This window comes from Betta splendens, chromosome 5, assembly GCF_900634795.4.
Source record: "Betta splendens chromosome 5, fBetSpl5.4, whole genome shotgun sequence".
Taxonomy (NCBI): domain Eukaryota; kingdom Metazoa; phylum Chordata; class Actinopteri; order Anabantiformes; family Osphronemidae; genus Betta; species Betta splendens.
The window spans coordinates 7878746-7891896 of record NC_040885.2 but is presented as its reverse complement, the minus strand read 5'-3'; the positions used below and the strand labels follow the sequence as shown (position 1 = coordinate 7891896).

The window sequence follows — 13151 nt, the reverse complement described above, 5'->3', positions numbered from 1 at the left end:
ATCCTCCCTTCCTGTACTAGCGAGGGCTGCAGTCGTCTGTGCTATGGCTTTAACATGTGGTGTTGGTGCTATGGCAACAGTATAGAGTTGTGATGAAAAGCACACGGCAGTTGCATCGATATACGGAGCAAGACGAGTACGCTGACTCGGCGTGTAGTTGGGATTCTCAGGATGTCGCTGTTGTGCCAGTGGAGTAAGTCAAAAGAGTCAGGAGCTTCAAACGTCATGTGGCCGAGATGAGACTTACTCTCCGCCCCAGAGGAGCAGCTCACCGGGTGGATGGGCTGCTGGCTGCAAGACGTCACTCATTTCCAAATAGATGCAAAGCAGCGTGAATGTGCAGAAGTAGAAAAGAAAGACTATACTGTTGCACAGTGCACAGAACTACACGGGGTCAAAACTCCACTTGTTGCTCTGTAACTCTACTGCAGGAGGCTTCATTAAATGGGAGGAAAGTTCAGGTTCCTGTACAGTATGTGCTGAGATATTTAGAGGTGATGGTGATTCCAGTGAGCGATGGGCTGCTGTGCTGGACTATGAAATCTGGTGATATGGAGCAGACTTTGACAGCATCTCTCTTTTCTGCCCCCCTCCCTCCCTCGTTGCTCCTTTCTCTCTCCAGGGCTTGCTGACCAATCACGGCTGAGGAACCCGGCGAACCAGAAGAAGGAAGGAAAGAAAGAAGGAGGAAGAGAGCGCGTCACATGCATCCATTTCTCACCTCCCATTCCCTCCTTCCTCCGTCCATTCATTGATTTAGCTCCTATCACCCAATAATCCCCCCCTTCTTTCCCAATCACCGTCCTCTTTGGTTTTTGAGAGTATTATCTTGACTCGTCACTCCAGAATTCATGATGTGTTGATTTATTGTCGAGTTGCGCCGGCACACCGCTGCCGTCACTGAAATAAATCCCAGTGATCCAGTGGTGATGAGACTGCAGGTGGTGTGTCTTTGTGTGTGTGTGTGTGTGTGTGTGTGTGTGTGTGTGTGTGTGTGTGTGTGGAGTGTCTTGTCACGACATGCTAATAATCCTTCTACTGCCGACGCGGTTGTGTTCACCCTTCTGACAGTGCTGTTCAAACCCAGGGGCTTGATTGTGAGCAGTTTCATTAAGCAAGAGCGAGAAGGGGAATAAGGACTAAATGAATGCATGGCAGATGAATATGAATTAAATATTAACATGTATCTGTCTCAGTGCATGTTTTTTTTTTCTTCCACCTATGGCGAACCCATGTACGTACATGTCATCGCGTAAAAAGTGCTTGCGTGCACATGAGCAACTCATCGGACAGGCCATATTGTCCCTTCTAGCTGCGTTTCCATGGTAACGGCAGGGATTGGTGCTAGCAGCAAGGTGTGGAGGAACCTTCCAGATAACCCTGAAGGTCAGCACACAGCACAGCTCTGCACTCACACACTCTAATGCCCTGTGTGTGTGTGTGTGTGTGTGTGTGTGTGTGTGTGTGTGTGTGTTGTGCAAGATTTCCACTCCTACGGACATGGTTGGACAACCTCAGAATGGCAGGGGCTTGTTATCTCGCACATATTTCACAGTAGACACACACCAAATATTAATGGACTTCTAATGCGGCCGTGTGTTTGCTCCAGGATATAAATCTACATTCACAAGTGGCAGTCGATGTGGATGTAGTGGCCTGTTTGTTAATAACAGCTGTGAGGAGTGATCCATCGATCCCGGTTTGACTCCCACTTGCCACCGTGGCATCGATCAGACCGTAACATGCACGGTGCCACACGCCGATCCATACTGCATTTGCCCTATTATAGAAATCTGATAAAATGAAAGACTGACACTGATTAAATCATAAAGGAATGGATTTTCACAGTGCACGTGTGTGTGCCATTCGAGTCAGTCCAGTTTTGTGTCAGTCAGTCTACAAAATGCAGTCTCTCACCAGGGATTAGGCCGCTCTAACCCAACAGACGTGATGCACACATTACTTATATTAAAGCCAGCACCATATTAGAGGTTGGAGCCGGTGACTCTCATATCCCTCCTCTCTCGCTGACATTTCTTTACAAATACCAGCCTCCATTCACTCAGTTATTGCCTTCTTCTATTCAGCAATTCTCTGATTAAACAAGCTCCTGAAAAGCCCAAGCACTGCTATCTGCCATTTGGCTTTTATTGGAAAACCACCCCCTTTTAATTAAATTGGCTGTATTACAGAAATATCAGGGATATTTCACCAATATATCGGATAACGGAGCACAATGGGCGAGAAAACGGCACGGCGGGCTTTATGAGGTGTTTTGAATGTGGTTTGGTGGTGAAATGAGATAAAGACAATCTTGAGGGAGGGTGGGGTGATGTTTGGTCTTTTTAAGGAAGCCAGTCTCAATAAGACTCATCACAGAGCGTGCGTCATTGCTGAAGCTCGCAGCGCCCGCTTTCATTTTTTCATATTTTCTCCCAAGAATTTCCCCAGGACCCGGTGTATTTCTCGCTCCTCGCGTCTCTTCCAGCTCCATTTCAGCCGCACACCTCCTCGACGCCGTGCCTTTTCTTTTCCCGCCTTATTACTGTGAAAGACATGGGATTGAGGTTGCTGTGGTAACTGGCCCGGCTTTGATTGGGAGAGACAGCTGCATGGTGAGAGGTTAGAAGAACGCTGCTCATGCCTCACAATGCGCCGCGATTGATTTCCAGTCCTTGACAATTACTGGGCCCAGTTGGCTCCGGCGGGTTACAGAGCAGAAATGTACCATAATGCTCACAATGCAGCCAACATACAATAATTGTCTTGCTTTTTCCCCAACGAGCTTAAGTGCAGGTGTTAAACTTGAAAGACGTTCTCTGACGGGTGAGATCCGACGCCTGATGTCTGAGCGGCTCCACGCCGCCTCCTTTGTTCAGCACCAGGAGCCCGCTCTTCTTTCTCATCCTGCTGAATAGACGTGTCGGCAAACGAGAGGCGGCGTCAGACCGACGGCCTTTGTGAGGACTTATTAGGGATCAATTCAAGCAGAGGTAGTCGCTTGTAATCCACATGCAGTATTACAAAATGCTTAAACCTGCACATTCCCACACGCTGCCTATACTCTTCTCTCCCGGTGCCGGTTCCAGCGCCTCGTTTCTTCTCTCCTCCCTCTGCCAACTTGGCATTGCGTATGTGAGAAGTCGAGCAGTGAGCCTAATTGGAGTGTGTGGCTTCATCAGTGACAGTCGCTATTCTGTTTTGCGCGCGGCGCACACTTGTGCAGCTCTCTAGCTAATTGAATAGTCTTTTATTAAACTGTGTTAATGTGAGCTGGAACTGGCTGCTGGTGAATTGAATTAGACCCCCCACCGCCGCCTCCACCCACCGTACACATAAACACATGCAGATCAGCGAGGAAATTGGATGCGGGGAGCCTGAGCATGGGGGTAGGGAGAAAGAGGAGAGGAGAGAGGGTACAGTAAGTGTTGTGTTGTTTTCAGTGCACTGTGCGTCTGACAGCGAACGGCAGCAACGCTGCAATGGAACCAATCTGGAATACAGCACTGATATTTCGTTTGGCTGATGAGACGCAATAGACATCATTGTGTGTAACTTCAGGAAGTTCCGTCTGCTACAGGCATGTGGTTCAGATCCGTGCTCTTACTCTCAGAGATGCTAGCGTTCGGTGTGGGGACCAGTCTGCAGCGTCCAGGTGGAGCCAATCAAAACTGGGCCCTTGTTGGTTGGGATGATGTGTTTGGGGTTTCTCAGGAAGCAGGAATCCGACCTTACATGCAGCACAGTGACATAAGAAACATGTTTCCATCATCCATTCGTCTCAACTCTTCGCTTCTTCATCCCACCTGCGCCTCTTTGGGTGCTGGTGGTTTCCAGGTTTCTCTTCTGGCAGCAGATATTTTATGTTTTTTATTGAAGCAGTCTTTTAAAACCTGTCTGTATTTTTTACTACATTTTAGTTATTTTTTTAGTTATTTACACTATTTATTTCTGATTAAACATACATTACAATGCATCCCGTTGTCCTGCTCCTAATCATTTGCTGTATAATCCACAGATTGGCACACCTCACACTCATATGATAAAAGTGGGCAAATCAAAAGTTAGGTACCACTAATAATGAGGAATATTCTTTGGTGTTCTGTGCGTATGAAGTACATATTAAGGCATATAATTAAATTCTTGATGTGCATTTTGTGTCCTTTCTCCATTTGACCCCAAAGGATAAGCAGCGTCACTTTCATCTCACACAGAGGAAGAATACAAAGGCTGGCAGGACTTTAAAGAGCGTCTTGAGATAACCAGAGGGTCCTGACACAGCGGGAGACCTGACCTGAGTGTCTTGTGTGAAACTCCAGACTCTTGACAGTGGGTGGTAGCGCTTCAAGAACCCTACACTGCCACGGATAACACCGGAATAGAAACAGACCATTGGAGGAGCCGGGGCAAAAGGAAAGAAAGGTCTGAACAGACCCATTAAGTCAGTTAAGAGAATAAGGAAAGCGGAGAAGGGGAAGAGGTCAAGGTTGTAGGAGATGAACCGTTTCATGTGGAATGAGGGGCCGGAGAGAGATACGGTGGGATGAAGGTGGAGGAAAGAGGAATAATCGCAGATAGCGGCCTTCTTTTTTGCTTATTATGTTAGACTGGTGGATAAAAAGAACGTGACACCGAATGGCATAAGACTGGCTAAGAGGCCAACGCAGCTCCTTAACCCCTCTCAGCACATGCATGAGTGAATGAATGAGGGAAAGGCCTGTGCACACACACACACACACACCCCTAAGTGGCACATCACTTAATCCTTCCCCAGTAACTAGCATAAGCCACCGGCCTTATCTTTCCTTCTCCCCTCTTATTCCTTCCTTTGCTCATTCGTGCCTCGGGAAACTATTGTCCCCTTTTCCATCACACACTTCACACCCCGAACCCTCCTCCCACTTTCATTCTTATTAACCTCCTCAGCCCCAGACTTTGATGCCTCATTATTCTGCATTTGGAGTCTGGAATCTCCTTTAGCAACAGCAGTCGGGGGATAACATGGATTCCACGTTTCTTCACTTCTTTATTGCCGGGCTGTGCACGGGATTTCAGAGCAGCTTTGCAGAGGCAGAAATATTGCCGCTCTCGACATCCATCCCGGCAGCTCCTGGGAAGGTGCGATATTGTGATATTATGCCAGAAAGTGTCACAACTGCTGCCACTGGGAGCAGCACAACAGGTGCGAGTCTATCTGAGGTAATGTTGTAGGCTCAATACATGCGCTCATTGATTTACAGTTTATTGATATAGACCGAGTCATTTCAATGCAATTTACAATGTAAAGTTTAAGATCCTACGGAATACTACATACTACAAGTTAATGCTGGCAATAGACCGTTAAAGGATCCATCGCAGAGCTACGGGTTTGAATGTCTCATAGGACGTGGGGAACAACGTGTGGGTCGGGAGGGAGGGAAGACACTCACCACCGAACATGAGGGGACGGTGGGTGGAACCGTGAATCCTGTGGGTTTACACATACTACATATGTGCCACTGGCCTGGTCTCCAGGGTTTCAGCTTGTTTGGAATGCGACCCTGATAGTTGCTGCTTCATGTGAATCCCACTCTCACTCACCCACCGTTTAAAGCACAAACACTTGTCCTTCTCTGAACTCTCCCTCTGTGTCTCAACGCGGTGTCACCAGTGGCAGGGTGGCGTCCGTATAGTGATCTTATCTCCTTGGATGGAACGGTGCTATCTAAGAGAATAGAGGCTAGATCACACACACACACACACACACACACACACACACACACACACACACACACACACACACACACACACACACACACACACACACACACACACACACACACACACCTGTGTCCTCCAGGAGACTTCCTCTGTCAACAGGAGCTTTGATTAACCGGGCACGAGCTCCGGCCCTTTGTGTCCTCTGGACAGAGAGTGGTGTTCAATGGTGCACAGCTATTCAGTTCCAAACCTCTGCAGCGGCGGTGAAATTAAGTGGTAGGAAGTGGCCCAGCATGAAAGCTCTCACACGAAAATGTTATTTTACAACACTTGTCCTTCTCAACCCTGCTGCTTTGTTTTCTCAGTCCCTCGTTTGTTATTATAAAGAAAGACCAGAAACAAAGAAATAAAAAATAAAAAACGCCCTCCATATGCGCCGGCTCTCATCTCGTAACTTCAACTGGGACCCATCGGCCGACTATAAATTAAACACAGCCAATTTCCTTCCCCACCGACACTGTGATTTTACCTTAAACATCCTATTAGCCGCTTTCACTTGAGCTATCAGTCACTCTCCAGAAAGGCCTCCTCCGCCAGCCACACGATGTGCATCAGCCACACTGTGATCAATTCAGCTCTGATGATGGGCATGTGGGCCGTATCCATCAAACCAGGCTAGTTATGACAGCGAGGGGAAATTAATATTTAGCTGCTTTCATGTACACAGCCGGACGAGACGTGATGTCTGTGCGTTTGCGTGGGTTTGTGTGTGTGTGTGTGTGTGTGTTCGCTTCCCTGAAGGCTGGAGACCGCGTGTGTTTGGTAGCGGATCAGTGACGGGGTGAAGGGCCCTCTGAATGACGCCCTGAGCCTCCTTACCTGCTGGCAGGGGGTCTGCCAGGTGAGAAGCTGCCCAGTGCCAGCAGGCCAAGGCAGTGCCAATCACCAGTGGCCCGGAGGTCGTGTGTGATCCACTCTGGCTGGACGAGGGCCGTCGTGTGCAGCATCGTGCAGGATTTATGCGGGACCCGCTTGACAGGGTTCTGGCTGAGGCAGGAGAATAAGACAAAGTGGGTTGGAAGTCAGCGAAGGGAGCGTGCGTCCGCCTATAGATGGCAGCATTACACCCTCTTACAGTGGTTTGCTTTGCAGCACCTCTGTCTCTGTTGATCCCTGGAGGAAGACATTCTTTTCATAAGGAGATCAACGCAGGTTGTGGCCTCCTGGAACTGGAGCGGTTCAAGTCCCGGTTTCTTGCTTAAGGACACCAAGGCAGGGCCTGCACATGCCATCGCTGTCATATGCTGAGGAAACAGGGTCACATTTTGAGCCGGTATAAGCCCTTATTAAAGCAGAATCAAAGTAGTAACTTAATGGAAACTCTGTTCATTAGAATTATCTTAACTATTCTATTATGTATGAGATGTATTTAAAAGTGTTACTGTGTCCGTGGCTAATTTGGTTCTTCTTGACATTCTTTCATTGCCTTCTTTCACGGGCCGGTGCACCCCCTAAAACCTCACTAATTTAATGTTGGAGTAGCAGAAATGTAAAAAAAAAATCACTGGCAGGTTCTTAAGCTAAATGAAAGAATGTGAGTATTTTAGATCAAAATACCGTGCGGCAAATGTTAAACGCATGGATCCAACAGTTGCTGCTCCAGAGACAAGCTAGCGGTTCCCCTCTGTCTCCAGCCTTTATGCTAAGCTAAGCTAAGCTAAGCTAGGCTAATCGCACCAGCTGCTGCCTGAAGCTTCGTCAACTCGTTCATCTGCGCAGCCGAGAGTCGTCTCAGTCTTTCCGGGAGGAGGAACCGCTGCTTTAAACCGGAGGCCCGAGCGGCTGGCGCGCGGCCCAGCGCAAACTAGGTCACGCAATCTGCTGTACAGATGCCTCGCCGTTCTGTTTACTATCACGACCCATGAAATTGATTCTCTTCATCTGTATGTTCGCGAGCGGCCTCGCGGTGTGACGCGCGGGGCGCCCGTGTTTCGCGCCGTTACAGCACCCGGTGCGTCCACGCTGCGCGAGAGATGCTCATTTCACGCTTCATTTGTCGCCTCGCGAGCTCCGTTAATAAACAGGAGCCCTTTGTCGCAGTGTGTGTGTGTGTGTGTGTGTGCGGGCGGCGCGCGCGTGTTGCGTTTGCGGGATTAGGTTAGTCGTCACGCTCGCCCGCGTCATGTCGGGGTGATAACGCAGGATACAACGAACTCATTACCAACTTCGCCATTAGCCATTGAGGGATTATAACTTCATCCATCAACACATCAGTAAATCTGATTCTTCTCTGTTGAATTTGGAGAAAAATGATGCCGTTTACATGAGCGTAATCACGGGAAACAGCTAAACTGCTATTACTTCTGCGTTATCTTCTCGACCACGTGTCCGTCAAACATGTCTCCTTACAGAGAAAAACAACAGTTACATAAGATCTACACAAGACGAGGGCTCACCTTCCATCTGCTCCCACCTGCGACAGGCCGCCTGAAGTGCACACAAAGGAAAAGCTCGTCTTGCTGCTTTCAAGGACAACCGTCTATTTCCTTTGCGTTCTCTCTCAGACTTTCCGTGAAATATACTCTTCGGTGACATGTTGAGAGCTGCCTGGTGAAAACGCTTTGTGGGTGACGCACAATAGACAAGCTGAAATAAGTGCGTCTATAATGGCAGCCTTGATCATTTCCAGTGTAATGTGGGTTTTTATATGTTTTCCCAAAACTGTTTAATAAACTAAAGCAGACAAAACTGATTATGAGCAGGATATTCACGCTGCCTCCGCTTTGTGCTGCATCCTCCATCATAAAGCAGTTACCTCGGAGCCTAACCGTGAATTCTGAGTTGATTCCTTCCACTCAGACGGCACGAAGGAGCGTTAATATGTTGTTATTAAAAGGGAGAGAGCGGAGACAGTGACTAATCTATTTCCTTTCACGCGCAGCCGACGGCAGTCAGGGTTCCGCGGAGCCGCTCGCTCGTCCCTCCATAACGTTATCAAGACACATTATCTGTGTGTGTCTGCTCATGCACTTGTGTGAAAAGAAAAATAAAAAATAAAGAAGCGAGTGGGTCCATGCCGGAGATCTGAGCGCCACGCGCTTTCCCCTGCGGCCCGAGACTCGATCTCACGCCGTCATCCGGCGGAGGTCGCGCGCTAATGTGTGAACGCCGGTCTCTCGCGTGAACCCTGAAAAGCAGCGAAGGCCACGAGGACACGCCTCCCAGCCGCTTCACATGCGTTTGCAGGTGATTCAACCGAATGGATTTGATACAACCTGTGTGTGTGTGTGTGTGTGTGTGTGTGTGTGTGTGTGTGTGTGTGTGTGTGTGTGTGTGTGTGTGTTGTAGGAGCGACCTGGCCTCGACCCCCCTGTGATCCCAGCTGTGTTTTACTGCCCACCTACACCTGTCATCACTCATTAGACAGAGAGCACGCGCACGCGACGCCACAGGATGTGTCTGACCTTCGTACAGTTTCTCCGTTTTTCATGGGCAGCAGCTGCGTGTGCGAGCCGCCGCTTTGTACCCATGCGGTCCGCAGAACACAGAACATAGTCAGAATAATGTGCGACGTCACATTTCGGTGCCGTTGACAAATCCCGGGGACGCGGCTCAATTTCTGATTTCTACGACACGAAAAGCGAGAACGCGCGCCTCTCGCAGTTAATTCTGAACCACAAAGAAAGAAAGAAAGGCAAATCAAAGAACTCGCCCGTGAAGCCGTCACCGGCTCCACGCTTTAAATGTCAAATGTGATGAATGCGTAATGAGGCGGTTTCGTGATTCTGGTGCGGTAATGGGACAGGACACGCGCGGAGCAGGGGGCCGGGCTCGCTGAGGTGCGGGGATGTTTGGGTGAGTCATAAGGCGCAGGTTCTGTCTGGATATTGGAAAGTAGCCCGCGCGCCTTGACTCATTCCTTTCTCCCCGGGGAGTCCGCTCTGTCAGGCTGCAGGGGAAATTGACCTGTGAGTAAAGCGGGCATTTTTTGGGGAATGGTTATTTATTGAACTGCTACAGAAGAGACTGACAGGTTCAGTCGCTCTCACACACACACACACACACACACACACACACACAAATACAAATATTCTTTCACGATGAGGGAACCTTAATGAGAAAGAGCAGAAGGATCGCGATAACTTGGCAAATGTGTCGAGGATGTTTTTCTTTTACATCTGCAGTCAAGAACATTTTCTTTGTCCCCTCTTTTTTATTCTATGCTTATTCTTTGAAGCAGGCTAAGTCTTCCTGTAGTCACAACATGTTGCATCTGCTTCTCCAGATGTCTTTGATTTCATCGTTGCTTCTGTCAGATGAAAACGCAGGAAGTAAAAAAACACAGTTTACGCAGTGAGGTTTGAAAGCACCGGATAGAAAATGTGCACATCTAAATGTGTCTGCACTGTTTGCGTTTGCAGACCTGCATGGGGGCACCAGCGCTGACCCGTCTGCAGTCCTGGCGGCCGGAGGAAGGAGCGGATGACGTTCTGACGGACGAGCGCGGGATGACGAGGACTCAGCTGGTGAGCGGTGCAGCAGGTGCAGAGGGTCAACGGGTGAGAAGAGGAGCAGGGACGGTGATACAGTCGCACGAACAATAATCCAGATGCACAGAGTCAATAAAAGATAACAATAATAACAGTACAAGGTGAAGGAAACAAAGTGAATTATCTGTACCTTAATCCTGAATAACACCACAAATTACATCCTATCTGTTACGGTGCTGAAATGGAGGTGAAGTCGGTGGTGATGGAGGAATGTTGCTTTCAACAGACTGAGCTGAGGGAACAAAGGAACGCCAGGATGCCCGCACAGCGCCTCATGACGGCGCCCCGCCCCGCCCCGGCCGACGGCCCAGCTGATCTGATGCACGGCGACGTGACCTTCGCGTCCCCCATGAAACCCCCCGGGGTGCCCCCCCCTTTCTCACCTCCCCCCACCGCGCTGCCTTCGCGGGGCTCTCCCCTGGTCGGCCTGGTACCGCGTGTCACTTCCTGTTTGCAGACGGCGCCCAGCCAGCCAGCACGCGCACACACACACACACACACACACACACACACACACACACACACACACACACACACACGTTTAGAGACCGAATATAGGGCACACAGGCACAGATCAGCCTGTGCAACAAGCTGTGGTCATAAACATCTGGTCGTTACTTCCTTCCGACACGCCGAGGTTGATGTCAGTCAGCTGACGGACGCGTTGGTGTTAAAAGCTGTGCCGTCCCGACGCGACCCGGTCCTTTTGACTGGACCGTCCTGAAAACACACTCGCTCTGACAGCTCACGTCATAATTCATGAAGGCGGACGCCGGTCTCCTCCACGTCCAGCGCTCTCCCCACCAGCAACACAACCAGGTGATTTAATCTCAGAACAAAATGGGTTCATGGACAAACAGCTACGACTGCTACGGTTCGACCCTGCGGCCTCCTGGGGCCTCGTCAGATTGTTGTTGGCCTTAGTAGGTGGATTATATGAAATGTCATGGATATGTTTTATAAGCTTTAGTCATCTTGTTTGTTTTTCATGCTTGTCCCTGTTGGACAATGGTTATTTTTGACACAAACTGTAGCTGTCTTTATGCAACAACCAAGACAGAATTGTCCAAATCTTGGAGACTGAGCTGAACACGCTATGACACCCAAGAGGCAAACAGTTAAATACTGTGTTGGCTTTTTTTTGTAGCCAGTACAAAAATAATCAGAAATGCAGCCTTGGATGTCTCTGAGAACAACCAGGAGGACGACGCATCAGGCTAGAAGGCTGCGCTGACTCCAAGCTGATGTCCTGATGCTCTACTGAAAAATGTAAGGTTTTACTTTTTAAAAGTCCGCAGTCCACAAATGTTGAGCTGTAGCACAGCTGTCCTGCAACGTGGTGCAACAAGGTCAGAGAGAGAGACAGTCAACGTGTCTGGTGCGGGTGTGTTTGAAGGAGAAAATCCTGGACTCCATCAACTACATTGGTGTTTTATTTATTGCTGTTTACGCTTGTGAACGCATCGAATCCAGCAGCGTTCTGTGGAAAAACACAGGTCGCAGAGCGTCGTTGTCGAGCCTTGGTTCATTTCATAGCAGCTGCGACTCACCTGCTGCACACAGTCCGTTGTGTTTGTGTTCCTGACCAGAACGTAAATAACAGCACAGATAGAAATAGAAGCAGCCTCATGCCCGTCAGTCCTCCACAGGCTGCAGAACCAGACACTTCCAGTCAGTCCTGCAGGGCCGTTCTCCACATTTAAACGTGCTGCTATGAGCACGTGAGTGAGTGCGCGACGCCTTCGCGTGCGGTACGTAAAACTCAGTGTAGCTCACACTGTACGCGGCGGTGGCGGCGTCTGCAGCCCCCACGCCCACGAGAGACAGTGGCAGCTTGTGTTTGGAGACAGGCGCACTCATCTTTAAGACACTTCCCACTCTCTGATGTACGCGCGCGTCCCTGCCTCCCTCGCTCGCTGCGGCGTTCAGGTGTCGTCTTATTAGCTGAGCGCTAACAGGCTGCCTGCGTTCCCGTGGGGGCTGAGAGCTGCTGAGTCATTCCGCACAAGCTGAGCGGCCTTGTCTTCTCCCTGACACACACACACACACACACACACACACACACACACACACACACACACACACACACACACACACACACACACACTTGTACCCGAGACGTCTGATTTGTTGGATTCCACTGGGAATTTTACAGCCAAAGTGTATCGAGTTCTGTGTGTGTGTGTGTGTGTGTGTGTGTCTGTAACCTAACTTCAAACTTCTTGTTCTCTCCCTACTTTACAACTCATTAAAGCGGCAGCATGAAAGCTGTTGACATTTCCTCTCCTCCTCACCCCTCATCCTGTCTCTACAGTCCGCACTGGCCCTGAATGCACCGCTCCTCCAGTTGAAGGTGTGTGTCGAGGTTTTCATTTCTCACGACTTTGTTCGCGAATAGCGTATTTGCGTTGCCACCGCTGAAGGAGCAGCCTGTAAAGCGGAGAGTCGGAGTCGTTTGGACGTGAGTGAGTTTTCCCGCTGCTGAGCTTCGTTGACCCTCATCTCACACGTCGCGCGCAGAGTTTGTAGTGAAAATAGCTGCACGCGTTTTCACAAAATCACCCCGAGAAGAAAAACTTGTTTCCTCAACGGACAAAACAAAAGCTTCGCAATGTTGTCGTGTGCTCACTGGGTCTGTTCGATGAAGAACTTCAGCCATTCTTCATTTCCAACGTACGTACGTACGTGTTTTGTATCCGCTCGTAGAAATTAATGACACCTGAGGAGGAGGGAAATTAAAACGGCTCGGCGAGGTCCCGCCGAGTAAGTGTGCGCGAGAGATAGAGGCGAGGCGGCGCGAGGCGGCGGGGATGGAAGGAGGGAAAGAGCGAGTCGGAGCAACAGCAAACAGTCGGATGATCGATGAACGGTTGACATGACTCAGCTCTCAGTCGCCGGCCA

The 13151-nt window shown here is 49.6% G+C and overlaps 2 protein-coding genes and 1 long non-coding RNA gene across 5 annotated transcripts in view; 2 read left to right on the top strand and 1 right to left on the bottom strand.

Annotated features, from left to right (window-relative positions):
- LOC114855057 (MICOS complex subunit mic25a-like) overlaps positions 1–1186 on the top strand; it is a 36400-nt gene extending 35214 nt beyond the window's left edge. For all 3 annotated transcript variants that reach the window (XR_008694707.1, XR_008694708.1, XM_029149787.3), the window contains one exon: positions 623–1186. Coding sequence is in view for 1 of the 3 variants with exons in the window: in XM_029149787.3 (XP_029005620.2) it covers positions 623–646 (24 nt within the window). In the remaining 2 variants the exon portion in view is untranslated. The remainder of the gene's footprint in view (positions 1–622) is intronic.
- Positions 1187–8314: 7128 nt separating this feature from the next.
- Positions 8315–12434, bottom strand: LOC121202234 (uncharacterized). Its single transcript, XR_005897693.2, has 3 exons — positions 11801–12434; positions 10124–10223; positions 8315–10009 (listed from the first exon to the last, which is right to left on the bottom strand). It is a non-coding gene; the product is annotated as an uncharacterized LOC121202234 (long non-coding RNA).
- plxna1b (plexin A1b) overlaps positions 10779–13151 on the top strand; it is a 142783-nt gene continuing 140410 nt past the window's right edge. The window contains exon 1 of the mRNA XM_029150554.3: positions 10779–11519. The gene's annotated coding sequence lies outside the window, so the exon portion shown is untranslated. The remainder of the gene's footprint in view (positions 11520–13151) is intronic.